This window comes from Pongo abelii, chromosome 1 (genome assembly GCF_028885655.2).
Source record: "Pongo abelii isolate AG06213 chromosome 1, NHGRI_mPonAbe1-v2.0_pri, whole genome shotgun sequence".
NCBI lineage: Eukaryota > Metazoa > Chordata > Mammalia > Primates > Hominidae > Pongo > Pongo abelii.
Genome location: NC_071985.2, coordinates 218,432,891 through 218,458,111, shown reverse-complemented (window position 1 = coordinate 218,458,111; position 25,221 = coordinate 218,432,891). Strand labels below are relative to the sequence as shown.

At 47.7% G+C, this 25,221-nt stretch overlaps 1 protein-coding gene across 38 annotated transcripts in view; it reads left to right on the top strand.

Annotated features, from left to right (window-relative positions):
• The window catches only part of FHAD1 (forkhead associated phosphopeptide binding domain 1), a 151,131-nt gene that overhangs the window by 52,768 nt on the left and 73,142 nt on the right, over window positions 1-25,221 (top strand). For 34 of the 38 annotated variants that reach the window (XR_008516775.1, XR_008516774.1, XM_054541338.1 and 31 more), the window contains 6 exons: window positions 5,400-5,523; window positions 9,870-10,000; window positions 14,351-14,440; window positions 15,799-15,903; window positions 22,430-22,537; window positions 25,013-25,096. Coding sequence is in view for 36 of the 38 variants with exons in the window: in XM_054541338.1 (XP_054397313.1) it covers window positions 5,400-5,523; window positions 9,870-10,000; window positions 14,351-14,440; window positions 15,799-15,903; window positions 22,430-22,537; window positions 25,013-25,096 (642 nt within the window). In the remaining 2 variants the exon portion in view is untranslated. The remainder of the gene's footprint in view (window positions 1-5,399; window positions 5,524-9,869; window positions 10,001-14,350; window positions 14,441-15,798; window positions 15,904-22,429; window positions 22,538-25,012; window positions 25,097-25,221) is intronic. The other 4 variants (XM_054541363.1, XM_054541357.1, XM_054541307.1 and 1 more) reach the window with 1 other exon arrangement.

Sequence of the window (25,221 nt, the reverse complement as noted above, 5' to 3'; positions counted from 1 at the left end):
TGACCCTCTTTCAGACCTGTTTTTGAAAGAGCAATGAAAGGAGGTGGTCCTATAGGAAATACTGCTGCAGACAGCTGCCTGGACGTGTCTCTAACTCGTTGAGGAGCCTCTTTCTCTTCTCATCTGAACCCAGTTTTGCAACCAGATCTCCATCTTTTTCAGTAACTCTCCCATTTCAGAGCTTTCCTGCACTAAGTGAAGCATCTTGTCCAGGCACAAGGTTAAGGATGAGTAACTGTCACATCTCTTTGAGTCTGTGTCCACATTTTGGGTATTGTTTGAAGTGCTCACATTATCTGGAAACTTGTCTTTCACCAAGAAATTATCTAGAAATAATTACTCTGTATCCGGACGCCTGTAATCCCAGCACTTTGGGAGGCCAAGGCGGGCGGATCACCTGAAGTCAGGAGTTCGAGACCAGCCTGGCCAACATGGCAAAAACCGTCTCTACTAAAAATACAAAAATTAGCCAGGCGTGATGGTGCATGCCTGTAATCTCAGCTACTTTGGAGGCTGAGGCAGGAGAATCACTTGAACTTGGGAGGTAGAGGTTGTAGTGAGCTGAGATCATGCCACTGCACTTTAGCCTGGGCAACAGAGCGAGACTCTGTCTCAAAAAAAAAAAAGAAAGAAAGAATTACTCTGACTTATTAATACTCCTCCCCCCACTTTCATCTTGGCTCATAATTGAAAGATGATGTTTTATAACAAAGCATCTCTGAGCTAAAGGATATAGTTGGTCTGAATCCAAATCAAGTTTCATCTGCTCACATTTTAGTCTCTTAAATATTCTATTGCTAACAGAACATTCAAGCAGATGTACAAGCCACATGGCAGGTTGATTTATTGTTCTGATTACTTTATTCTCCTGGGTCTCCTGAAAGTGTGTGCATAACGATTTGCTCTCAAAGCCCTTCGATCTAATACAATACCCCAAGACAATGCGTACCGCCATGCGGCCTGCACTGCCTGTGCTAATTAGAAGCTGAATTAGTATCTTGAAGCAATCAGTCTTCCTAGCACTGTTAACTTTCTTATGACCCAGTGCCCATTTCATTACACAGTATAATAGGCACTAAACACCTGGGGATTTATGCCAATTATAGACAATATGGATATTTATTTTGGTCATGAAATTCATGAAGATGTTTGAAGACTACTTGGAGTTTTCCCACAGTCTGATATCCTAAAGCTCTGGTACTTAGATTGAAACAGTTCATATCTGTCAGACAGCACTGGAGTCTGGGGGATGTATTTTCCCATCCCTTCTGGAAGTTTCTCTCTGTGTTGTACCTCTGGTATACAAACAAAAGCATTAAGCTGAGAAGAGCTGTAAGTTTTTTTAAAAAAATTCCAAGTGCCTTTTTATGGGAGAGTTGCATGTCCCCACAGAAAACAGGAAGAGGTGAAATAATTTTTTTCACTCCAAGTTTCCAAAGTGGAGACCTGCACAAGTATGGCCTTGGAGAGGGTTGGGACATTGCAGTCCATGTCCCTCCATCTTCTAGTGAGCACCCCTTCTCCAGTGTCTCAGATGCCCCAGGGAAAATGTGACTGGTGCACGAAATGGGCTGTAGAAATTGTGAAACCTTGATCCTTCTGTTAATTCTACCACCGAGTCATAGCCACAAGGTTTTCAGGGACAGACACTAAAAACAGACTGTGAGCGCCACCTGGTGGCCAGATGCAGGGCACACCATATCTGCATTGTCGGGGTCCCCCCCGCCCCACTCCCACCCTGTCATATCTTATGATATGCCTGCAACACAATGAGATGATTAACAGGGATTCTTGCACTCCTCTTAATAACAATCACAGTGGTGTTTAAGTGAGCCTAGGCAAGGCTTACAAATGCACACAAAAATACTATCAATCTACCTTCCTGGAGACAGGCAAGAGAAGCAGAAGCTAAAACGCACTGTAGAATAATCAGAGCTAGTATCTATGTGGAGAGCCAGGCATGGTCTATGTACTCTTACACATACTAACTTATTAAAATGCTTTCAACAACCCTGAAATTACGACCGTCACCGCACTTACAGAATAAAAAAATGGGACAGAATTGGTGTCCTCCCTACCTTCACGCAGAGACGGATTTTGCAAACGGCAGTCTGGCTCCTGAGTCCCTACCATGCTCCACGGCCTCAGGCTCTTAATGCTGGTTCCTAGAGCCACGTGGAAAGAACTGGAAGTAGGCAACTAAAGCCTGGATTTGGATCGTAACTCTACCACCGACTGATCCGTGCAATCCCAAGCAAGCAACCTCACCCCTCTGAGTCTTGATTTCCTCACTTGCAAAATGGGAGCTGATATGGTTTGGCTGCGTCCCCACCAAATCTCAACTTGAATTGTACCCCAGAAATCCCACATGTTGTGGGAGGGACCCAGGGGGAGGTAATTGAATCATGGGGGCCAGTATTTCCTGTGCTGTTGTCGTTATAGTGAGTAAGTCTCATGAGATCTGATGGTTTTATCAGGGGTTTCCGCTTTTGCTTCTTCCTCCTCATTTTCTCTTGCTGCCGCCATGTAAGAAGTGCTTTTCGCCTCCCGCCATGATTCTGAGGCCTCCCTGGCCATGTGGAAGTGTAAGTCCAGTTAAATCTCTTTTTCTTCCCCATATCGGGTATGGCTTTATCAGCAGTGTGAAAACAGACTAATACAGTAAGTTGGTACCAATAGAGTGGGGCATTGCTGAAAAGATACCTGAAAATGTGGAAGCAACTTTGGAACCGAGTAACAGGCAGAGGTTGGAACAGTTTGGAGGGCTCAGAAGAAGACAGGAAAATGTGGGAAAGTTTGGAACTTTCTAGAGACTTGCTGAATGGCTTTGACAAAAAGCCTGATAGCGATATGGACAATAAGGCCCAGGCTGAGGTGGTCTCAGATGGAGATGAGGAACTTGTTGGGAACTGGAGCAAAGGTGACTCTTGTTATGTTTTAGCAAAGAGAATGGTGGCATTTTGCCCCTGCCCTAAAGATTTGTGGAACTTTGAACTTGAGAGAGATAATTTAGTGTATCCAGCAGAAGAAATTTCTAAGCAGCAAAGCATTCAAAAGGTGACTTGGGTGCTGTTAAAAGCATTCCATTTTAAAAGAGAAACAGCATAAAATTTCAGAAAATTTGCGTCCTGATGATGGAGTAGAAAAGAAAAACCCATTTTCTGGGGGAGAAATTCAAGCCAGCTGCAGAAATTTGCATAAGTACCAAGGAGACTAATGTTAATCCCCAAGGCCATGGGGAAAATGTCTCCAGGGCATGTCAGAGACCTTCACAGCAGCCCCTCGCATCACAGGTCCGGAGGCCCAGGAGGAAAAAGTGGTTTTGTGGGCCAGGCCCAGGGTCCCCATGCTGTGTGCAGCCTAGGGACATAGTATCCCACCCCCATGCTGTGTGCAGCCCTGTATCCCACCCCCTCCAACCATGGCTAAAAGGGGCCAACATAGAGCTCGGGCTGTGGCTTCAGAGGGTGGAAGCCCCAAGCCTTCGCAGCTTCCACATAGTGTTGAGCCTGCAGGTGCACAGAAGTCAAGAATTGAGGTTTGGGAACCTCTGCTTAGATTTCAGAAGATGTATGGAAACACCTGGATGCCCATGCAGAAGTTTGCTGTGGGGTTGGGGCCCTCATGGAGAACCTTTGCTAGAGCAGTGTGGAAGGGAAATGTGGGGTCAGAGCCCCTACACAGAGTCCCTACTGGGGCATTGCCTAGTGGAGCTGTGAGAAGAGGGCCCCCGTCCTCCAGGCCCCAGAATGGTAGATCCACCAATGGCTTGAATCATACTCCTGGAAAAGCCGCAGACACTAAACACCAGCCCATGAAAGCGGCTGGGAGAGAGGTTGTACCCTGCAAAGCCACAGGGGTGGAGCTGCCCAAGACCGTGGGAACCTACCTCTTGTATCAGCATAATCTGGATGTGAGACCTGGAGTCAAAAGATCATTTTGGAGCTTTAAAGTTTGACTGCCCTGCTGGATTTCAGACTTGCATGGGCCCTGTAACCCCTTTGTTTTGGCCAATTTCTCCCATTTGGAATGGCTGTATTTACCCAATACCTGTACCCCCATTGTACCTAGGAAGTAACTAGCTTGCTTTTGATTTTACAGGCTCATAGGTGGGAAGGACTTGCCTTGTCTCAGATGAGACTTTGACTTTTGGGTTAATGCTGAAATGAGTTAAGACTATGGGGCACTATTGGGAAGGCATGGTTGGTTTTGAAATGTGAGGACATGAGATTTGGAGGGGCCAGGGGCAGAATGATATGGTTTGGCTGTGTCTCCACCAAATCTCAACTTGAATTGTGTCTCCCAGAGTTCCCACATATTGTGGGAGGGACACAGGGAGAGGTAATTGAATCATGGGGGCTGGTCTTTCCCATGCTGTTCTCGTTATAGTGAATAAGTCTCACAATATCTGATGGGTTCATCAGGGGTTTCCACTTTTGCTTTTTCCTCATTTTCTCTTGCTGCCGCCATGATTCTGAGGCCTCCCCAGCCAGTGGAGCTGTAATTCCAATTAAACCTCTTTCTCCTTTTTTTTTTTGAGACAGAGTCTCACTCTGTCACCCAGGCTGGAGTGCAGTGGCGTGATCTTGGCTCACTGCAAGCTCTGCCTCCCAGGTTCACGCCATTCTCCTGCCTCAGCCTCCTGAGTAGCTGGGACTACAGGCACCCACCACCACGCCCGGCTAATTTTTTGTATTTTTAGTAGAGACAGGGTTTCACTGTTAGCCAAGATGGTCTCAATCTCCTGACCTCATGATCCGCCCGCCTCAGCCTCCCAAAGTGCTGGGATTACAGGTGTGAGCCACTGCGCCCAGCCTAAACCTCTTTTTGTTCCTAGTCTCGGGTATGTCTTTATCAGCAGCGTGAAAACAGACTAATACGGGAGCATTCCCAGGAGCCTCCTGCAGAGAGGCCATAAGACTCTGTTGAAGGAGTAGTATCTGTGAGTGGGCTTTGTAAGCTTTAGAGTGTTCTATGAGATATAACCTATTGTTATCATTTGAGGGAATTAATTTTATAACATGCTTCCTTCTCTTGAACTTTGCTCTGTATCCAGTCAGTACTGGGCAACCTGGAACCAACAGGTGGTCTGTTTATGGCTGAGAGTCCAAAGGTCATCAGAAGGCAAATTAAGGAACCAGGTATCCCCAGTGGCAGCCAGGCCTGGGCCCCTTTATGGGCACAAAGATAAGGTTCATGTTTTGATGACACAGGAAGTGGTGGTCCTTGAAGGAACAGGCCCTCCCCTGTCCCTTCCACTGGTTAAAACTAAAAAGCTTGGTTTCCCCAACACCCCAGCCAAAAGTCAATCTGAATCTTTCTGTCAAGCTTGTGAGAAGTACCTGTGTGTCTCCCAGACGTGGGCCAGCCCCCTCTGACTGTGCCACCTCCTCCCACAGATCAGTGCCCTACAGAAAGGCTACAGCCAGGTGCTGTGCCAGACCCTGTCGGAGCGGTACTCAGAAATCACATCCCTGAAGAATGAGGGCGAGAACTTAAAGAGAGACAACGCTATCACATCAGGTGAGCCCTTGGAGTCGGGCCTGGGAGCTGCCACTCCCACACCCGATGTTCTTGGCCACAGCAGACATCCCCAATCAACCACATACTTTTTGTTACTGAACTTGGCTGCAGCCTCAGAGTTCTTCCCAGCAGCCCTTTAGGCAGCTCCTGTCCATGAATCTGAGTCTGCCCTTAGAGGTTTATGTGCCATCCAGTTCCTAGCATAGGGCCTGGTTTGGAGTGAGCCCTTGATAAATATTTGAGCAAATGTTATCTCTTAGCTAAAAGGCCTGCTAAGCATGGACCTCAGCAGGGAGCACACAGGACAAGCTGCGGCTCAGGCAGTCCCATGAGCCAGTTTGCTGTGAATGCAAACTAGAATGTGGCTAAAATGGGGTTGCCAATTTAAGGCACCCAGCCTCTTACCCATCTCACACTGGTGCTCTTGGGCCAGAGCGAAAGCATTTTGCTAATTGAGAGGTAGCTGGATACTCAATAACTTGGGTGGGCAAGGGGGCAGCCAACTCATGGCCCACCCTTGCCAGGCACAGCTGTTTCGTAGCCTGGATTCATTCATTCATTCATTGAGCACATTTATGGAGCAGCTGCTAGATGCCAGGCACTGTTCTAGGCACTGGGGAGAGAGAGCCCTGAGCAAATAGTCAAGATCCCTCAGCCCCTCTGCTCATGGGGCTCACACTTGGGAGAGGATGACAGACAATAAGAAGTAAACAGATAAATGAACAAGTCCATACCAGAGAAAGATCAGTGCTCCAGAGGAAATAAAGCTGGACACCGTGGTGGGGAAGCACTTCAGGGGGTGAAGCGAAGGAGAATAGCTTAGTGCAAGCTTGTCCAGCCCACGACCTGCAGGCCACATATGGCCCAGGACAGCTTTGAATGAGGCCCGACACAAATTCCTCAACTTTCCTAAAATATTATGAGATTTTTTTTTTTTTTGGCGATTTTTTTTTTTTTTAGCTCATCAGTTATTATTAGCGTGAGTGTATTTTACGCATGGCCCAAGACCCTTCTTCTTCTTCCAGTGTGGTTCAGGGAAGCCAAAAGATTGGACACCCCTGGCTTAGTGCCTGGGCAGGGATATCTCTGAGGAGGTGGGAGGGGCTGTCGGGAGGCCCCTGGGAACCGTATGCTGGGCAGAGAGCACAGGTGCAAAGGCCCCGAGGCTGGACCAAACCACAGTGTTGGATCAACTGCCAGCGAGTGTGGCTGGGGTCAGGGAACAAGGGGCTGTGGGACCTGGTGGGATCAGCGGGGAGGCAGGGCCACATTACATGGGAGGGATTCAGGTTTTCTTCTAAGTGTGATGGGACACGTTAGGGTTTTTAAGGCAGAGAATGACATGTCTAGAGACCTGCAGATGATAGGGCCATGGACAGAGAAAGAGGGAAGAGAGAAAAGCAGGTGGTGGAGAGGGAATGAGTCCAGGTTGGGCATATTGCTCCTAAAGTGCCCCCTGCACAACAGGAAACATGCCCATGGCTGTGAAAGCAGAGCGTAGCGTTGAGTCAGACACAATCGCTGTCTCTGCAGGACCCAGGCCGCCTGGCCGTGGCTTTCCCTCTGCTTCACTCTGCAGTCCCCCTCCCCACTCCAGGCTTCTACCTCTGCTCTTCCCTAACATGGAATGTTCTTGGATACTTGTAAGCCCTATGGGCAGGGCTGCTCTGGGCACCAGGCATCCCAGGGGGATCTCGCTGGGCCCTGCCCTCCTCCCCGGTGTCTGCCCATCACACCCCATCCACGCTGCAAGCCTGTCTCAGACACCACTTCTCTAATCAAGAAGTCAGACAGACCTGGGCTCAGGTATGGCCTGGGATGGGCTACACTCTCACGGCCCCATGTGTGGTCCCTGGACCAGCAGCATCAGCATCACCTGGATCCTTGTGAGAAACTGTGAATTTCAGGCCCCACTCCTGACCTTCCAATCAGAATCTTCATTTTCACAAGCCTCCCGGCTGCTGCATGTGCACACTCAAGCTCGAGAAGCACTGGGCCAGGTTACACTGCAGTGACAAACAGTCCCCCAAGTCTCAGTGGCTCACAATAGACAGGTTCATCTCCTGCTTCCACCCTGGGCCCATCATGGGTCAGTCGCGGCTTTGGTCATTGTGGCCACTCAGTGACCCAGGCTCACAGACGCCATCACAACACATCACAACACATCACAACACATCACAAACCCCATCTTCCATGGCGAGAGAGGCAGATGGAGGAATAGGGTCTGGATTTCCTCACCTGCCTGAAACAACTCAAACAAAGAAATGAAAAACAAACAAACAAACAAACAAAAATGTCTGAAATAATGGTTTCCATATATTGGCCCCAAGAAGCATTGTGACAGTGATCTGGGAGGGAGTGGAAACAAACAAGATGAAACCTACGATTGCCCCCGGCTGGCTGGCGCTGGAGAGAGTTTCCAGACCACAGCAGGGAGGGGAAGCCAGACAGAGCCCAGTGGTCAGTCCGACTTGAGGAGACGGAGGTGGAGAAGCCAGCACAGCTTGAGTTTGCTGGGCGGCGTGCCAGGCGGGAGGGGGCTGCACGGAGAGCACCCCGGAGATCTCTGAGGGTCCTCCTCAAGTCTTCACCAGAGTCAGGCGTGATAAGCACGTGCATGTGGGCAGGGAAGGAACCACCCGGGAGGAGCAGAGGGAACCATCTCGAAGCCCACGTGGGCCTGAGAGCAGCTCACTTTCCCACCATCCAGAATGGGGCAACCTTGCGCTACACAGGGCATCTGGTAGAGACTCAAGCCAAATTCATTCCAGAGAAAAGGTCACTCTGGTCCCGCCTCACAAAGCATGCAGGCAAGCCCCAGAGAGAGCAGTCTGTTTCCAAGGAACTTAACTGTGTCCCCGGACGAAGCTCATTTTTACAATGAAATTCTGAATCATGTTGTTCTTTATTACACATCATTGATTGTGCAATAAAGATTGATTCTTGATTGATACCCACCAATAAAACTAGGATGAATGTTTTTCTAAGAAAAGGACCGTATGAGATAATCCAATACCACTGCATTATGCACCCTTCTCACTTTTTCTCGATGTGATAATACAATAATATATTGGCTATCTGCTGTCACATAAGTTATCCCAAAAAAGCAACAAATATGTTTATCTTACCCAGTTTCTGTGGTTCAGGAACTTGGAAGTGACTTAGTCTGGCTCAGGGTCTCTCATGAGGTTGCAGGAGCTACTGCTGTCATGTCATCTAAAGCCCGACTAGGGCTCGAGGATCCCCTTCTGGAATGACTCGCTCACATGCCTGTTGGCTGGAGGCCTCAGTTCCTCACCATGTGTGTCCTTCCCTAGGGCTGTTTGAGTGTCCTCACAACATGGCGATTGGCTTTCCCCAGACTGAGTGATCCAAGGAGAGCAAAGAAGAAACCACAACATCTTTGATGATTCACCCTGGGAAGTCACATTCGCCACTTCCACAGTGCCATATGAGTTACACATGTCAGCCCTATTCAGGTGGGAGGGGGCTACACAAGGCCAGGTATTCTAACAGGGAGGGATCATGGGGGACCATTTTGCAAGCTGGCTACCACATATAGTCGTGGGTGGCAGGGAATAAACACTATGTGTTAGCCACTCTACTATGTTCTTTATACAACTCTGTAGATACAATGAGAGGTTAAATAACTTGTTCAGACCACTAAGCTAGGCTGGGCGTTGTGGCTCACATCTGTAATCCCAGCACTTTGGGAGATGGAGGCTGGTGGATTGCTTCAGCCTGGGAGTTTGAGACCCTCCTGGGCAACATGGGCAAAACTCCACGTCTACAAAAAAATACAAAAATTAGCCAGGCATAGTGGCACATACCTGTAGTCCCAGCTACTTGGGAGGCCAAGGCAGGAGGATCGCCTGAGTCCAGGAGGTCGAGGCTGCAGTGAACCATGATCGTGCCACTGCACTCCAGCCTGGGTGACAGAGTAAGACCCTGTCTCAAGAAAAAAGACTACTGAGCTAGTAAGTGCTAGAGACGGTTTCCAAACTCAGATGAGTGTGAATCAACACGTCCCTTGCCACCACAGGCCCATCTCGTGGCCCCTCCTGGTCCCTCTCTCTGCTGAGCCTTTGTTCTCAGGCAGGGCCGATGCCCACAGCACCCCGACAGATGTTTCCTGTCTCCAGCAACACGCACTGACCTCTCCTTCTCACTGAGACCTTGAACAAACGATGTGCAGTGGATATTGGTCTCAACCCCATTCAAGCTCCTGGGATCCTTAGAGACACCTCCCTTCTCAGTGCCAGCCTCGTCACAAACTGGTTAACAGCGGCAGCAATGACAGTCATCCTCACTGCCTCTTTGACCTCTGTGAGTCTTCTTTTTTACAGGGATGGTGTCATCTTTGCAAAAAGACATGTTAGCAAAGGATGAGCAAGTTCAACAACTAAAGGAAGAGGTCAGTCACCTAAAAAGTCAGAACAAGGACAAGGACCACCAGCTGGAAGCCCTTGGCTCTAGAGTGAGTAAGGATGACTGTATCACCTTGTTAGCCGTCGGGTGAAAAGCAGCTAAAGTGAAGTCACGTGATATGCTTGTTTCATTCGCCCTGGGCCCTTAGTTTAAATTTCATTCCTTCCTCTCACACCATTGTGCTGGGGGCGGGGGGGTGGGGGGCAAAACATGAAATGCCCACCTAGAAAAACTAAAACAGCTGGCCACGTTCTTTGCAGCTTTTCAAAGATTGGCGTGCATGTGCCCGAGAATAAGCAAGATGTAGCTTCAACTCCAGGACACATTTTCTAATACCTGTTGTAAATGAGTTTGGTTAATTCCAGCAGCAAATGCACCTCTCAGCATAGCTATTTCCATGGCAAGGCTTAATATTAAAGCAGAATAGAGTCACTGCATGCAAAAGAGGACACGGTGGGCTTCACCTCATCCCAGTCACCACTGGTTTGCATAGTCACCTTCGAAGCAGAGTGTTTGCAGGCCCAAGTGCAGTTAGACAGACTTTCATTTCTTCCCTTAGACTTTAGTGTGCGTAAGAATATTCTATGTGGAGTGAACCTGGTAGGCAAGTCAAGGGCTGTTTGAAAGTAATTTTGAGGCCAGGCACAGTGGCTAATGCCTGTAATCCCAGCGCTTTTGGGAAGCCGAGGTGGGTGGATCACACGAGATCAGGAGTTTGAGGCCAGCCTGGCCAACATGGTGAAAATCTGTCTCTGCTAAAAATAACAAAAATTAGCCAGGCTCCTGTAATCCCAGCAACTCGGGAGGCTGAGGCAGGAGAATAGCTTGAACCTGGGAGGCAGAAATTGCAGTGAGCTGAGATCGCACCATTGCACTCCAGCCTGGGCAACAAGAGTGAAACTCCGTCTCAAATAATAATAATAATAACTGTTTGCAAAATTTACCTCAATGCTCTGGCTTTAGAATCCTGAACGTATAGGATTTCTCAGTATTTGTCACATGTGTCTGTTTCGGTGAGTCAAGGTAAAACCTAACAGCTTTCATCTCAGGTGTGCCTGATGAGTTCGCCAAGTCTGCACGGGCACCCAGGCGGGGTGGATCTGGGGGTCCAAGGAAGAAGCAGCAGAAGTGACCTCTGGCGCTGACTGCAGTGCCCCAACTGGAGCTGGGGAAAGGCAGGACAGGAGCCCTGGGGGCACACAGACCAGGGTCCGAGCCCAGAGTGGGCTTTTGTTATAACTGATGTGGCCTCCCCTTTGTCTTCAGCGAAATGGGAATAACAAAATCAGTTTTGAGAAGTGAGAGGCTGGTTTTCATTGTACGCTTGCGCCTCTGTGCCTGGTTAGCCCGCCTCACCAAGCCCTCTGCATCCATCCCCCGAGCAGGGTTACCGCCTGGATTACATGTGTTGTCACTGTTTCAGGTGTGTGGGTGTGTGGGTGTGGGTGTGAGGATGTGTGTGGGTGTGTGGGAGGGTGAGTATGTGAGGGTGAGGATGTGTGTGGGTGTGTGTGGGTGTGTGGGAGGGTGTGTGAGGGTGTGGATCTGTGTGGGTATGTGGGGGATGGGGTGTGGAGATGTATGAATGTGGGTGTGTGAGAGGGTGTGTGGGATGTGTATGGGTGAGCGTGGGGGGTGTATGGGTGTGAGTGTGGGGGGAGTATGGGTGTGTGGAGTATGTGTGGATGTGTGGGTGAGGGTGTGTGGGTGAGGGTGTGTGGGGTATGGATGTGTGTAGGTGTGTGGGGGTGTGTGGGTGCATGTGGGTGTGGGTAAGGGTGTGTGTGGGTGCGGTGTGTATGAATGTGTATGGGGTGTGGGTGTGTAGGTGAGTGTGTGAGTGAGGGTGTGTGTGGGTGTGGAGGTGTGTGGGGGGTGTATGAGTGTGTGGGGGTGTGGATGTGTGTAGGTGTGTGGATGAGTGTATGGGTGTGTGGGTGTGGTGTGGGAGGGTGTATGGGTGTTTGGGGGGTGCGGATGTGTGTAGGTGTGTGGGTGTGTATGGGTGTGTGTGGGTGTGGTGGGGTGTATGGGTGTGTGGGGGGTGTGGATGTGTATAGGTGTGTGTGGGTGTGGTGTGGGGTGTATGGGTGTGTGGGGGATGTGGATGTGTGTAGGTGTGTATGGGTGTGTGGGTGTGGTGTGGAGGGTGTATGTGTGTGGGAAGGTATGGATGTGTGGTGTGCTGGTGTATTGGTGTGTGGGGGTGTGGATGTGTGTAGGTGAGTGTGTGGGTGTGTGAGTGTGTATGGGTGTGTGGGGGTGTATGGGTGTGTGAATGTGTGTAGCTGTATATGGGTGTGTGTGTGGGTGTGATATGTGCGGGTGTGTGGGTGTGTGGGTTATGGATGTGTGTAGGTGAGTGGGTGAATGTAGTGTATGAGTGTGTATGGGTTGTATGGGTGTGTGTGGGTGTGGTGGGGGTGTATGGGTGTGTGGGGGTGTGGATGTGTGTTGGTGTGTATAGGTGTATATGTGTGTGGGTGTGGTGTGGTGTATGGGTGTGTGAGGGGTATGGATGTGTGGTGTGGGGGTGTATGGGTGTGTGGGGGTGTGGATGTGTGTAGGTGTGTGTAGGTGTGTGTGTGGGTGTGGGTGTGGTGTGGGGGTGTATGGGTGTGTGGGGGGTGTGGATGTGTGTAAGTGTGTATGGGTGTGTGGGTGTGGTGTGGGAGTGTATGGGTGTGTGGGGGTATGGATGTGTGATGGGGTATATGGGTTTGTGGGGGTGTGGATATGTGTAAGGTGAGTGTGTGGGTGAAGGTGTGTGGGTGTATGTGGGTGTGGAGGTGTGGTGTGATTGGGTGTGTGGGGGTGTGGATGTGTGTAAGGTGAGTGTGTGGGTGGGGGTGCATGTGGGGTGCGTGGGGTGTGTGGATGTGTGGGTGTGGAGGTGTGGTGTGGGGGTGCGTGTGGGGTGCGTGGGGTGTGTGGATGTGTGTCGGGGCTGTAGAGCTGATGTTAGGTGGAAGAAATACGGAGAAACAGCAGCTCCGGGGCTCTTCTGCCCACGAAGTGCATTTGGGTTACTTGTGTCTCCATTTCCCTTCCCCGTTGACCTTGGAACAGGTCTGCCTTCTTCTCCAGGCCGCACCTGGCGTTCATCAGCACGTGGGCTCCTAGTGACCAAGGGTATTGCTCATGTGAACATCCGAATGACTGTCTTTGTTTTTCAAATTACATGTGCTGTGTTAATTTTAGAATAAAAAGTAGATAAAACTGGAAAGCAAAATTAAAGAGAGAAGAGAAATGCCACTGCAAGAAATCTATGTCAGTACTTGAGTGCATATTCCTTCTGTTTTGTTTCTAAAATTACCTGGAAAAAATATATCTGTAACAGATATATAACAACAAATTTATACTATATACATTTTTTAAACTTTAAACAATTACTTTTTCCCCACATGGATAAGAGCTTTTCTTATGGGTCTTTAAAGCTCCATGATATTCTCTTGTCTGTGCACAATGGAATCAAACAGCCCCCGGGTTATTGGACACGGGTGTTTCTTTTTTTTTTTTTTTTTTGAGATGGAGTCTCGCTCTGTTGCCCAGGCTGGAGTGCAGTGGCGTGATCTCAGCTCACTGCAAGCTCCGCCTCCTGGGTTCACGCCATTCTCCTGCCTCAGCCTCCCAAGTAGCTGGGACTACAGGCGCCCACCACCACGCCCGGCTAATTTTTTTGTATTTTTAATAGAGACAGGGTTTAATCATGTTAGCCAGAGTGGTTTCAATCTCCTGACCTCATGATCTGCCCACCTCAGCCTCCCAAAGTGCTGGGATTACAGGTGTGAGCCACCGCACCCTGCCAGCTATTTCCTTTTTGTTCACTATGGCTAACAATACTCTCAAAAACATCCCTGAACCTACAGACTTGCTGATTTGCCTGGCCATTGTCCTTATACATTCCTAAAGCAGAATTTCTGGGTCAAAAAGGAGGCCCATTATTTATGTTCTTAATGTCCGTTGCCAAATTGCCCTCCGGAACGGCTGTTCCATTTTCACCGCCGCTCCCAGGGCAGTGGTGTCTTGGAGGAGTAAATTGCATGAAGCACTGAGAGCCGTCCAAGCTCGCTAGTGGCCCTCCAAGGACATCAGTGTTTATTCCTCAGCACAGACTCTCCAAAGCTGGATTTTCCTTATGGTTTAGATTGCTGGCTTTTGAAGATGAGAGTAGTGGCTTTATTCCTCTGATTTCCTGAGTGGAGAAGCAGGAACAGCTGTGGGATCCTGTGTGCCGGTCATACACCATTGTATGCCTTTTGGGATCTCAGTGGGTGACTGGATGGAAACAGCAGGAAATGCTCTCAGGGGCTCACATGGGGCCTTGGAGCCCCTCCTTCCCCCGACAACCCTACCTGGCCAATGTTGGCCTCTTTCTCTGTTGCCCTTTTCTCCACAGTGTTCGGTGCTAAAGGAAGAGTTAAAACAGGAAGATGCTCACAGGGAGCTCAGGGAAGCCCAGGAGAAAGAGTTAAAACTCTGCAAAACTGTGAGTTGAGCTTCCTCCTTCGTAGGTACCACCAGAAAAAATGGAGTTTGACCTTCAGGTTCTTGGTGGGATCCTGGGCCATCACTAAGTATGAAGCTCTGGGGCTCTGTGCTTGCTTGTTTAACATAGTCTCATTGCTCTTTGATCTGCTGCATCTGCAAGAAAGAGATGGGTGAAGGGGCCCCAGGATTCCCTGGGCAGTTGGCTCTAGCTCCCTCAAGGGTTTCCCCTGGGGCCAGGTTGGGGTTGAGACCGGGGACAGGGACAGGAGGCTGGCCAGCTGGCCACCACATGGTCCCCTGCCCCACCCCTGACCTGTGACTCCCAAACATGTATTCCACTGTCCCAAGTTTTATCCTCGCCACAGGCACCATTGTTGACACTTCCTGAAGTATTTTTATTTAAACACAACTATTTAACACCCGCTTGTAAAAACAAAACAAGGCAGTGGCTCACACCTGTAATCCTAGCACTTTGGGAGGCCAAGGTGGGTGGATTGCCTGAGCTCAGAGGTTCTAGACCAGCCTGGGGAACACGGTGAAACCCCATCTCTACTAAAATACAAAAAAATTAACTGGGCATGGTGGCAGGTGCTTGTAATCCCATTTGCTTGCTTGGGAGGCTGAGGCAGGAGAATTGCTCAAACCCAGGAGGCAGAGGTTGCAGCGAGCCGAGATCATGCCATTGCACTCCAGCCTGGGCAACAGAGCGAGACTCCGTCTCAAAAAAAAAGTTATTTGCCTTATATAGAAGGTAACCATAAAAATAAATACAATGAAAATAGGACCATTAAAATGCGAAGGAGGTGTATTCCTCACGCCCTCCGAATCCACCCTGCACATCACCAGGTGTGCGTTTTCCACTCGTTGGGAAGCTCAGCTTCTCCAACTTGCTCTTCCCCATGCCAGCGCCGTTCCTCCAGGCCAGGAACATTTTACTCTCCACCTCAAACAAAAAAGCAAAAAACATTTCATTGTTCTGTTCTTCCAGACCTTGCCTGTTGAGTCTTCCAAACAGTTGGCCCTTTAGATTGAACTCAAAAATATACCCCAAGAGCAGGGTTTCAAATGAGTTGATGGATGTCCTGTAGTCCTTAATCCAGGAGCTGTACTGACTTCCAAAATAAACTAATTTCCTTTATCCAGAACTTTTAATATATCAGTTGAAAAATAAAGTCTATTTTGCTGAGAGATATAAAACCTTCCTCCAGGAGAAGGAATTAAACAAGGTGATACCAGACAAGGTTTCCACCTTAATGGATGGGATGCCAGGGGATGACGAGGGCTCAGACCTCTTGGCCGAGAAGGCAGCTCCTGCCCCCATCAGGGAGGTTCACTCTGTTGTTGAAACTTTTTCAGCAAATCCAAGGCATGGAGAAAGAAATGAAGAAGCTTAGGGCGGAGCTGAGGAAGAGTTGTACTGAACAAAGCATGATCTCTAGGACTCTGAGAGAAAAAAGCAAGGTATGTGGTGGACAACAGGCCCAGAGAGCGGTGTGGGCGGTAGCTCCCCACTCATCATCCCTGTTAGTCCTCTAAGTGGCCTATGCTGATATTAACCCTTCTTACAGCTGAGAAAACTGAGGCTCACACAGGCACAGGGACCAGATTCACTCCATAAACTAGTTGTGGCAGGACTTGAACCCAGGTTGGTCTGACTCCAAGGCCCCTGTGAGTAACCCCACTACTCCTCACTGCCTTCTAAAACTGTTTCTTGCTTTTTGGTAATGAGACCCACCTCCGGCCTCCCAATCCCAGTTTTGAGTTTAGTGTTGCTTAATTATTTTAATGTCCCTTCCCATCATGGGAAAAAAAATTGTATTGCATACTCCAGACCTGCGCTATCCATCACAGTAGCCACTAACCGTGCATGGCTATTTACATTTAAATTAAAGCCGGTAGCTCATGCCTGTAATCCCAGCACTTTGGGAGGCCGAGGCAGATGGATCACCTGAGGTCAGGAGTTCAAGACCAGCCTGGCCAATGTGGTGAAACCCCGTCTCCACTAAAAATACAAAAATTAGCCAGATGTGGTGGCGGAGGCCTGTAATTCCAGCCACTCTGGAGGCTGAGGCAGGAGAATCACTTGAACCTGGGAGGTGGAGGTTGCAGCAAGCTGAGATCACACCATCACACTCCAGCCTGGGTGACAGAGCAAGACTCCGTCTCAAAAAAAAAAAAAAAAATTAAATTAATTAAAAATAAATAAAACGTCGCTCCTCAGTTGCCAGCCACATTCCAAGTGCATAGTAGCCACGTGTAGCTGGTGGCTGCTGCACTGGACAGCACAGATGTGGAAATTTCCATCAGCACAACAAGTCCTATTGTTTTAAACTAATGGTGACCTCTTTTAGCAACATAACCAATTGAAGAGTTGTATAAAAGATGCTTATTGATCACACATATTTTAATTTTTTTAACTGAAAATATCTTCAAGAGTCCTGAGCAGTGTGGACAGAATCTCTTTCTTTCCATTTGAATCATCTAGTTTATTTGATTAGAAGATGGTTGTCATTGAGAAAACTAAGAATTTTTTTTTTAATAAATAAAGACAGAGCTTCACTATGTTGCCCAGGCTGGTCTTGAACTCCTGGCCTCAAGCAGTCCTCTTGCCTCAGCCTCCCAAAGTGCTGGGATTACGGGCGTGAGACACCACGCCCAACCACAACTGAGAATATTTTAAGAACAAATCTAAAAGGCAGAGGAATTCTGTGTGAAGGGAGGTTCTGAGGGATGATCTGAGAAATAAAAGCAAATAATCTAGTTTTTCTCCAATTTTATTCAATATGAATATGAATATAGTCAGCAGAGGTCAAATCATTAAAACCTCACAAGCTGAAATGTATACTACACAAGAATCACATCTTATGGATAGTATTGAAGCCTGCAAAAATGGCCAGACATAAGTAGACTTGGCAGAAATAATTAACACAAAATTAAAATCAACAGTTAAAACTACACAGAGTAAAATTTATTTATCGATTAAAACTTAAGAGAAAAATCAAATATTCTTGTCCAGGTGCAGTAGCTCACACCTATAATCCCAGCACTTTGGAGGCCGAGGCAGGAGGATTGCTTCAGGTCAGGAGTTTGGGACCAGCCTGGCTAACATAGTGAGACCCTGTCTCTACAAAAAATTAAAATAGTCACTTAAAAAAATCAAATATTCTTGAAAAAGTTTAGATTTGTAAAATATGATCTGGGGAAAATGGACATGGTAGAAATGAGAACTAAAAAATAAAACACACAGTGACAGACCTATGATTGGTAAATATTTGATAGGGTCCAGAAAAACTTATAGATGAATCAAATCATAATTGTATAATTTACCTACAAAAGAACTGATCCAGACCAAAATAATTTCAGGAGACTAAAGTGAAAATGGAAACATTTGGAAATCTGTTAAACAATTGGTTTAATGAACTTCGCTCTAGAAAATACCCTCTCAATGAAAATGAATTTGCTATGGTATATTTTTCTTTTAAATAGTTGTAGTCATGAACATGGAGTCAAAATGCTCTATGGGCTATTTTTCTCTAAACAAGGCTTTGACTGCATTCCACAAGTCTTAGTACGTAGTATTTTCGTTATTATTCAGATCAAAATATTTTCCAAATCCCTTTGTGATTTCTTCTTTCACCCATGGGTTACTATGAAGCTTATTTCCTAATTTCTAAATATATGAGAGTTTTCTACTTACCTTTTTTGTTACTGATTTTTAGCTTAATTACAATGTGGTTAGAGAACATCTTCTGTGTAACTTCAGTCTTTTGATATTAATTCAAACTTGTTTTATGGCCTGCATGTGGCCAACTGCAGTTACACATGCACACTTGAAAAGAATATGCATCCTACAGTCATTGGGTTTAGTATTCTATACATGGACATTAAATGAAGCTTGCTGATAATGCTCAAAACTTAAATGCTCTTGTTGATTTTTTTTGTCTGTGTGTTTTGTCAGCCACTGAGAGAGGCATATTGTTTAAAGATCCTATCATGATCGTGGATTTGTCTGTTTCTTTTTTTAATATTGTCAATCTTTGCTTTATGTATTTTGAGGCTGTGTTAGTAGATGCATATGTATTTACCATTTCATTACTTCCTATCGAATCAAATCTTTGGCTATCACAAGATGTTCCTCTTCATTGCTAGAGATGTTTTTCCCTTAAAGTCTTTATCATTAAGGGAGCTCCATCAGCTACACTAGCTTTCTTTTGATTCGAGTTTTCATAGACTATCTTTTTCATACTTTTTATGTCAATCTTTATTTTACAAAATGTGTATCTCATGTGAACAGCACATAGGTTTTATACAGTTTGACCATCTTTGTCTTTCAGTCCAAGTATATTTAATATAATTGCTGGTATATTGGGATTTAAATTTATCTTCTTGCTCAGGGCCAGGTGTACTACCTATGTTCCTTTTTCTCCCCATTCTTTCCTTCTTTTGAGTTGATGGGCTTGTTTTGTTGTTGTTTGTTTTTTGAGACAGAGTCTTGCTCTATCGCCAGGCTGGAGTGCAGTGGTGTGATCTCAGCTCACTGCAACCTCCACCTCCTGGGTTCAAGCAATCGTCCTGCCTCAGCCTCCCGAGTAGCTGGGACTACAGGTGTGCACCACCATGCCCAGCTAAACTTGTATTTTTAGTAGAGACAGTGTTTCACCATGTTGGCCAGGATGGTCTCCATCTCTTAACCTCATGATCTGCCCACCTTGGCCTCCCAAAGTGCTGGGATTACAGGCGTGAGCCACCACACCTGGCCGAGTTGATAGTTTTTTTATCATTCCCTTTTCCCCTGTATTAGCTTGGAAATATTCTCTTTTACTCTTCTTTTAGTAATCATAAGACAATAGCATGCATTCATGACTTATCAAAATCTAATATTTAGTGAGTTTTTAACTCTTTTACTATTTTAGTGGTTATTCTAAATTTTACAATATGCATTTTCAACTTACCAAAATTCAATCTTCATTAATAATTATGTCCTTCTTCTTAACACAATGACTTAGAGATTGACACTTTAACTTCACTTACCCCATCCAGACTTACATGCCATCGTTGTCATTTTCTAAACTTCTCTCTATATTTGAAACTCCAAAAGACATTATTAATATTTTTTCTATAGTCAACATCCATATCTACACATTACTATTATGCGTTTTCTACATTTCTGATCATCCATCTAGATCATTTTTCTTCAGTGTGAAGAACATCCTTTAGTGTTTTCCTTCAGCATGGCTCTGCTGGTGCATATTCTCTCAGGAGTGTGTGTGTACATTTGTGTATGCAAGCACTTGTGTGCATATGTGTGATTGTGCATGTGTGCATGCACATATTTGCATGCATGTGTGTGCATGTGTGTGTATGCATGTGTATGTGTCTGAAAATTTCTATATTTATCCTTCATTCATGAAACATATTTTGACTGGGAATTGAATTCTGCACTGGCAGTTGTTTTCTTTCAGCACATTATAGATGACAGTAAGTCTATCATTCCATTGTCTTTTGGCTTCAATTGTTTCTATTTAGAAGTAAGCTATAACCTAACTATTGCACCATTGTATAATCTTTTTATATTCTGGATTTTTTAAATGTTTCTTTTCCTTTGATTTACAGCAGTTTTATTAGGATGTATCTAGGTGTGAATTCGTTTTTATTTATCTTATTGGGGTTCGTATGGGCTTCTTGAATCTTTGGCTTGCTGTTTTTCATTAGTTTTGGAGTGTGGGCTGTGTACTACCTAGGCAGTGGGGAGCTACTGAGGCTCCTGAACAAGGAACTAATATGTTTAAATTTGTGATTAATAATAATGGTGAAAATGATAGCCACAATTTTGCATGGACTCAGCATTCTGCCAAACATTTCATCTCTTTTCATCCTCACAACAACTCTGACCTAGAAATTATTATGCCCATTTTATTTTTTTTTAATATATTGGAGCTTTTCAAGATGCCTGTTTTACAGATGAGGGAGTCAAAGCATAGAGTCAAGTCACTACCCAAAGGCACACAGTCAGTAAGTGGCAAAGCCAAGATTGGGGGAAGCCAGGCCTGTCTGACTCCAGTTACTGTGGCACAGCCACTAGCCACGTGTGGCCATTTAGGTGAAATTAAATATAATGTAAAATTCAGTCCCTCAGTCACATGAGCCACACTTCAAGTGCTCAATAGCCAGATGTGGCCAGTGTCCACCCTATTTGACAGTATGGAGTTAGAGCACTTCATCATTGCAGAAAGTTCTACCAGACAGTGCTGCCCCACCACTTGGTAACCCTCTCACAGGACCATGAAGGATGTTCTGGAAGGAAATAAATTAGAGGCAAGGAGGCGTCACGGCCAAAGGTGCTCAGGGCCTAGCCTGAGACCATGTGTATTAGTCCGTTTTCACACTGCTGTTAAAGACACACCCGAAACTGGGAAGAAAAAGAGGTTTAATTGGACTTACATTTCCACACGGCTGGGGAGGCCTCAGAATCATGGCGGGAGGCGAAAGGCACTTCTTACATGGCAGTGGCAAGGGAAAAATAAGGAAGAAACAAAAGTGGAAACCCCTGATAAACCCATCAATTTCGTGAGATTTATTCACCATCAGGAGAACAGCACAGGAAAGTCCGGCCCCCATGATTCAGTTACCTCTCCCTGGGTCCCTCCCACAATGCTTGGGAATTCTGGGAGATACAATTCAAGTTGAGATTTGGGTGGAGACACAGCCAAACCTTATCACCATGCACAGGGGAGGAGCTCAATAAATAAATCTCTGACAGCTGGTGCCAAGGGCCTGCTGTGTGGCAGTGATACGAGGAACAGGACTGCCAGAGCTGGGGCTGGGGGCGGGGAGGCCATTCATTGAGAGGAGCCAGAACAGAGCCCTGGACAGCCTCTGCTTTCACAGCATTTGAAAAACGTCTGCCGAAACAGAAGCTGGGGTATGTTGACACCTGAGAGGATGTAAGTGAGGAAACTGAGGCCCAGCAAGCTTAGCCGGCCTTCCCGGAAAACAGCTCGCTGGGGACTGGCTGCACCCTGCCACTCAGAAGAAAGCTTTACAGGTTGCTCTGGGTGTTTTACATGAAGTCTGTGTGACCCCTCTCTAGCCCCCTAATAAACCACTTGTGAGGTTGTTTCAGAACAAAATCCTCTCATCTAGGAGAGTTTGTCTCATTTCCTGGAAGTGCCTGAGCCCTGGCTCAGCAGATGCCCAAAATGTTAATGGTTCAGATATGAACTGAGCAGCTGCAGGGTCCTGTAATGGCCAGCAGAGGGCAGCACCGAACACGCCCAAGCTCACCTCGAGTTGTCCATTACTCGAGCAAGCGGGGGAAAATGGGCACGTTTCCCCACTTTAAACGCCTTCTTTTGCATGCTACAATTCTTTACTAGCCATTGCTTAGCGAGTCTCCCAGAGCAGTTTCCCTTGGTAAGTGTGCTAGAAGTGGTAGCAATAAACAGTTACAATAATAAGCCCAGCAGTTAACATTTACCAAGTGCCCACGATGGGCGGTGGTTCCTTATGGTGTTAGGATGACACTGCATAGTAGCTGCTGTCATCCACCTGTCCTAGGTCACAACATCTAACACACTTGTAGAGCCCTTATGAAGCGCTGTCACTATTCCAAGCTTTTTTAAATCCCCACAATAACTCTGCGAAGAGGGAACTAGTATCACCCCATTTGACAGATAAGGACACTGAATCACAGAGCAGTGAAATGACTTTGCTGAGGTCATACAGCTTGTTAGGGACCAGGCTGGGATTAGAGCCTGGGGTAGGACAAATATTGAGCCCAGGGTGCAGAGCCTAGCCCTTTCCCCCAACAGACAGTGCCCCCCGAGCCTGCCTCTACCCCGTGCACGCCTATGACCCCTGCCACATGGGCTGCAGCTGTGCCTACCCCTCTGGGACCCCCCACAGCCATTAGACATCCTAGAGGAATTTCCTCAGAGTGCATTATGATCACATTAGCAGCAAGTGCTCGCTTTCATCGTCATTTCAGGTTGAAGAGAAGCTTCAGGAGGATTCCAGAAGGAAATTGCTTCAGCTGCAAGAAATGGGGAACAGAGAGAGCCTCATTAAAATCAATTTGGAGAGGGCAGTAGGTCAGGTAGGCGTGTTCCAGAGCCCCCCTTATTGGCCCACGCTCCCCAATGATTGCACGCAAGCAGTTGGTGGGGGTGAGAGAGGAGGACGCCCAAGGTAGAAAAACAGACGTGCGTTAATTCTCCCGTTTATCTCATGAGCAGAGGCTGTCTGCAGCTCCCCACCCCCGTGGACATCGCTAAACAGGTTTCTGCTGCTGGGAGGCCTCCCACTCAAATAGTTTACGATGACCCGAGACCCGGACCAAGTAGCCAGTCCCGGCTCGGTGGTGTTTCTAGCATTTTCTCTCTAATGTTTTTAGTCCTGACATTTACCACAGTCTTTCTTCCCCTCGGGCCCCAGCAGACATTACAGTCAGTGTCTATAAGGAATTGCCACTTTTCTTAATAAGGTAAAACCCCAGAGTGTCCAAAGTGCATGCTGGATGGAGAAGCTCCCAGCTGCAGGTGAGCCACTCCTACCTGGTCTGGAGGTGCCTTTTCTCTGATGCTGTGGCCTGAAATCACCGGTGGCCCTTCCTGGCACATGTGACACAGTTGTGGGGGCCAGAATGTGCAGACGAGAGTTTACCAAAAGCTAAGGGAAAGCAAACAGGAAACCAAGATGGGAGGGCATGTGACCCTCAGGAATGTGGCCCCCCAGGGGCAGCCCACCCTAGATTCCTCCACAGGGGTCCTTCTCCTGGAAACCGTGACTCCAGGGGATCCACAGAATGGTTTGCGCACGCACGTGTGTGTGTGTGTGTGTGTGTGTGTGTGTATTTTTATTACTGGGAAGGAGGGCCCCCCATGTCTCCCACTGGGTTCTCAGGACGGTCTGTGAACTACCAAGAAAGGTTAAAAGCCAGGATCTCTCAAACCACCCAGCTCAGCCCCCAAAGCCCTTCCATTTTCTACTATCCAAGCCTTACCAGGCAGTGTGACCAGGCCTTTGTCCCTGCACCCTAAAATTCAAATATTCACCACTGTCACTGCCAGCACCATTTCTCCTGTGGGGGCACCAGCCCCTTATCAAGGGCAGAGAACCTGCCCATCTGGGCCTCTCCCTGTGCCCATTGGCTACCCCCAATCTTCCCCCCAACACATACCTGATTTGAGGGTCTGACCTGTACTCCTTGCCCAAGGGCCAAGGTTCTTGTTCCAGCTCTGAGCAGAGGTCATCCGGGAGGAGCCCTGGAGGTCCTGAGACTGCTCCAGGTCTAGACTTGAGAGAAAGGACAAGCCCTCTCTCTGCCTCCCAGCACCTTCCCGCTCCTGTATCTCCAAGGCCCTGCTCCCTGTCCAATAGTCTGCCCTTCCCCAGCCAAGTGACCCCAGGCCCAAGGCCACGTCTAAGATGACCTCTCCCTCCCAATGGCCCTGGGCAGCCATTCCTGTGGGGAGCCCCTGATGGCAATGGGGGACCATCATTCACAAGGCCTCCTCTACACAGTCAATTCTTTGGGTGAGCTGGGACCCTCTGCTTGGCCATGAAACCAGAGGATGGCTTTGAGAACCTCATGTCACCTGGTCTTCTCATGGCAGGGTCACTGCAGAGATGTCCCTAAGACATTTCCCATTAGAACTCCCCTGTGCAGTAAATACCTGTGTCTTGGGCCCCAGGTTGATGCAGTAGCCCTTTTGGTCCCTTCAAGGCTCTGCTTTGGAGCCTTTAATAACCACATTTTGCCAGTGAACCAGAGACTCACGCCAGGGGCTGCCATGTTGGTAAATTCTCAGAGAAAGTCGGGCTCCGTTTTACCTCTAACTACTAATGGAATCGGGACACCTTGGACCTGTCATTCTGTAAGCCCGGACTTAATGTAACTGCTATTTCATCAGCCTTAACCTGAAAACACTAGCACCCAGGAGGGGCTCAGTGAAAGCCGCTAGAAGTAGAGGCCCTTGGCTTTAGTTCATGTTTCAGTGTACAGGCATCCAGCAAAGGTTAGTTGGGTGTCTGAGTGTCTCCTCTACACCAGGCACTGTAGTGGGCTCCAGGGATACCGAGATGAACACAGTGGGCATAGTCTTCAGGATGCGTATGGGCTCAGGCACGAAATGGAGAAAGAGAGAACATTCTCCTCTCCCCGGCATTCCTTGCTGACTACACAATTTACTTGGACTGACAGCCTCAATATTTATTTCACAGTCTGGTGCCAACTTAGCAATTATGGAAGAGCGCTCCCGGCCCCAGACTTCCCATTGGATAATTGGCAGCAAGAGGCTCTTCTGAGGGTTTGAGACATGTGTGTGCACTGACCACGGGCATCGTTCGGGTTAGGCAGGCGTGCCTAAAAAGTAATTAAAGCCTGCTGTTCTCTTTTCTTCTGTGGGTCCCGCCACTCCCCGTGAGTGGTGAAGATTCTGATAACGCGGAATGGTCATTCAGGCGTGCAAACCCTGCTAAGTGGTTTTTCCCACACCCTGCCATGGAAACGCTGCCCCCGCTTGCTGGCCCCCGCTGCCCTCCTGACACTGTTGCCCCCTTTCTGCTGCAGCTGGAGCACTTCAGAAGTCAAGTCATCAAGGCCACCTACGGACGGGCAAAGCCGTTCCCGGACAAGCCCGTCACCGACCAACAGGTTAGTCTGCCGTCCGTACCACGTGGCTCCTTCACTTTCTTCTTCTTCTTCGGGGATCTGGATTCCAGACCCTGGGAGCATATGTTTCTGTTTTTGTTGGTGGCATATTTTTCACACTGTTGCTA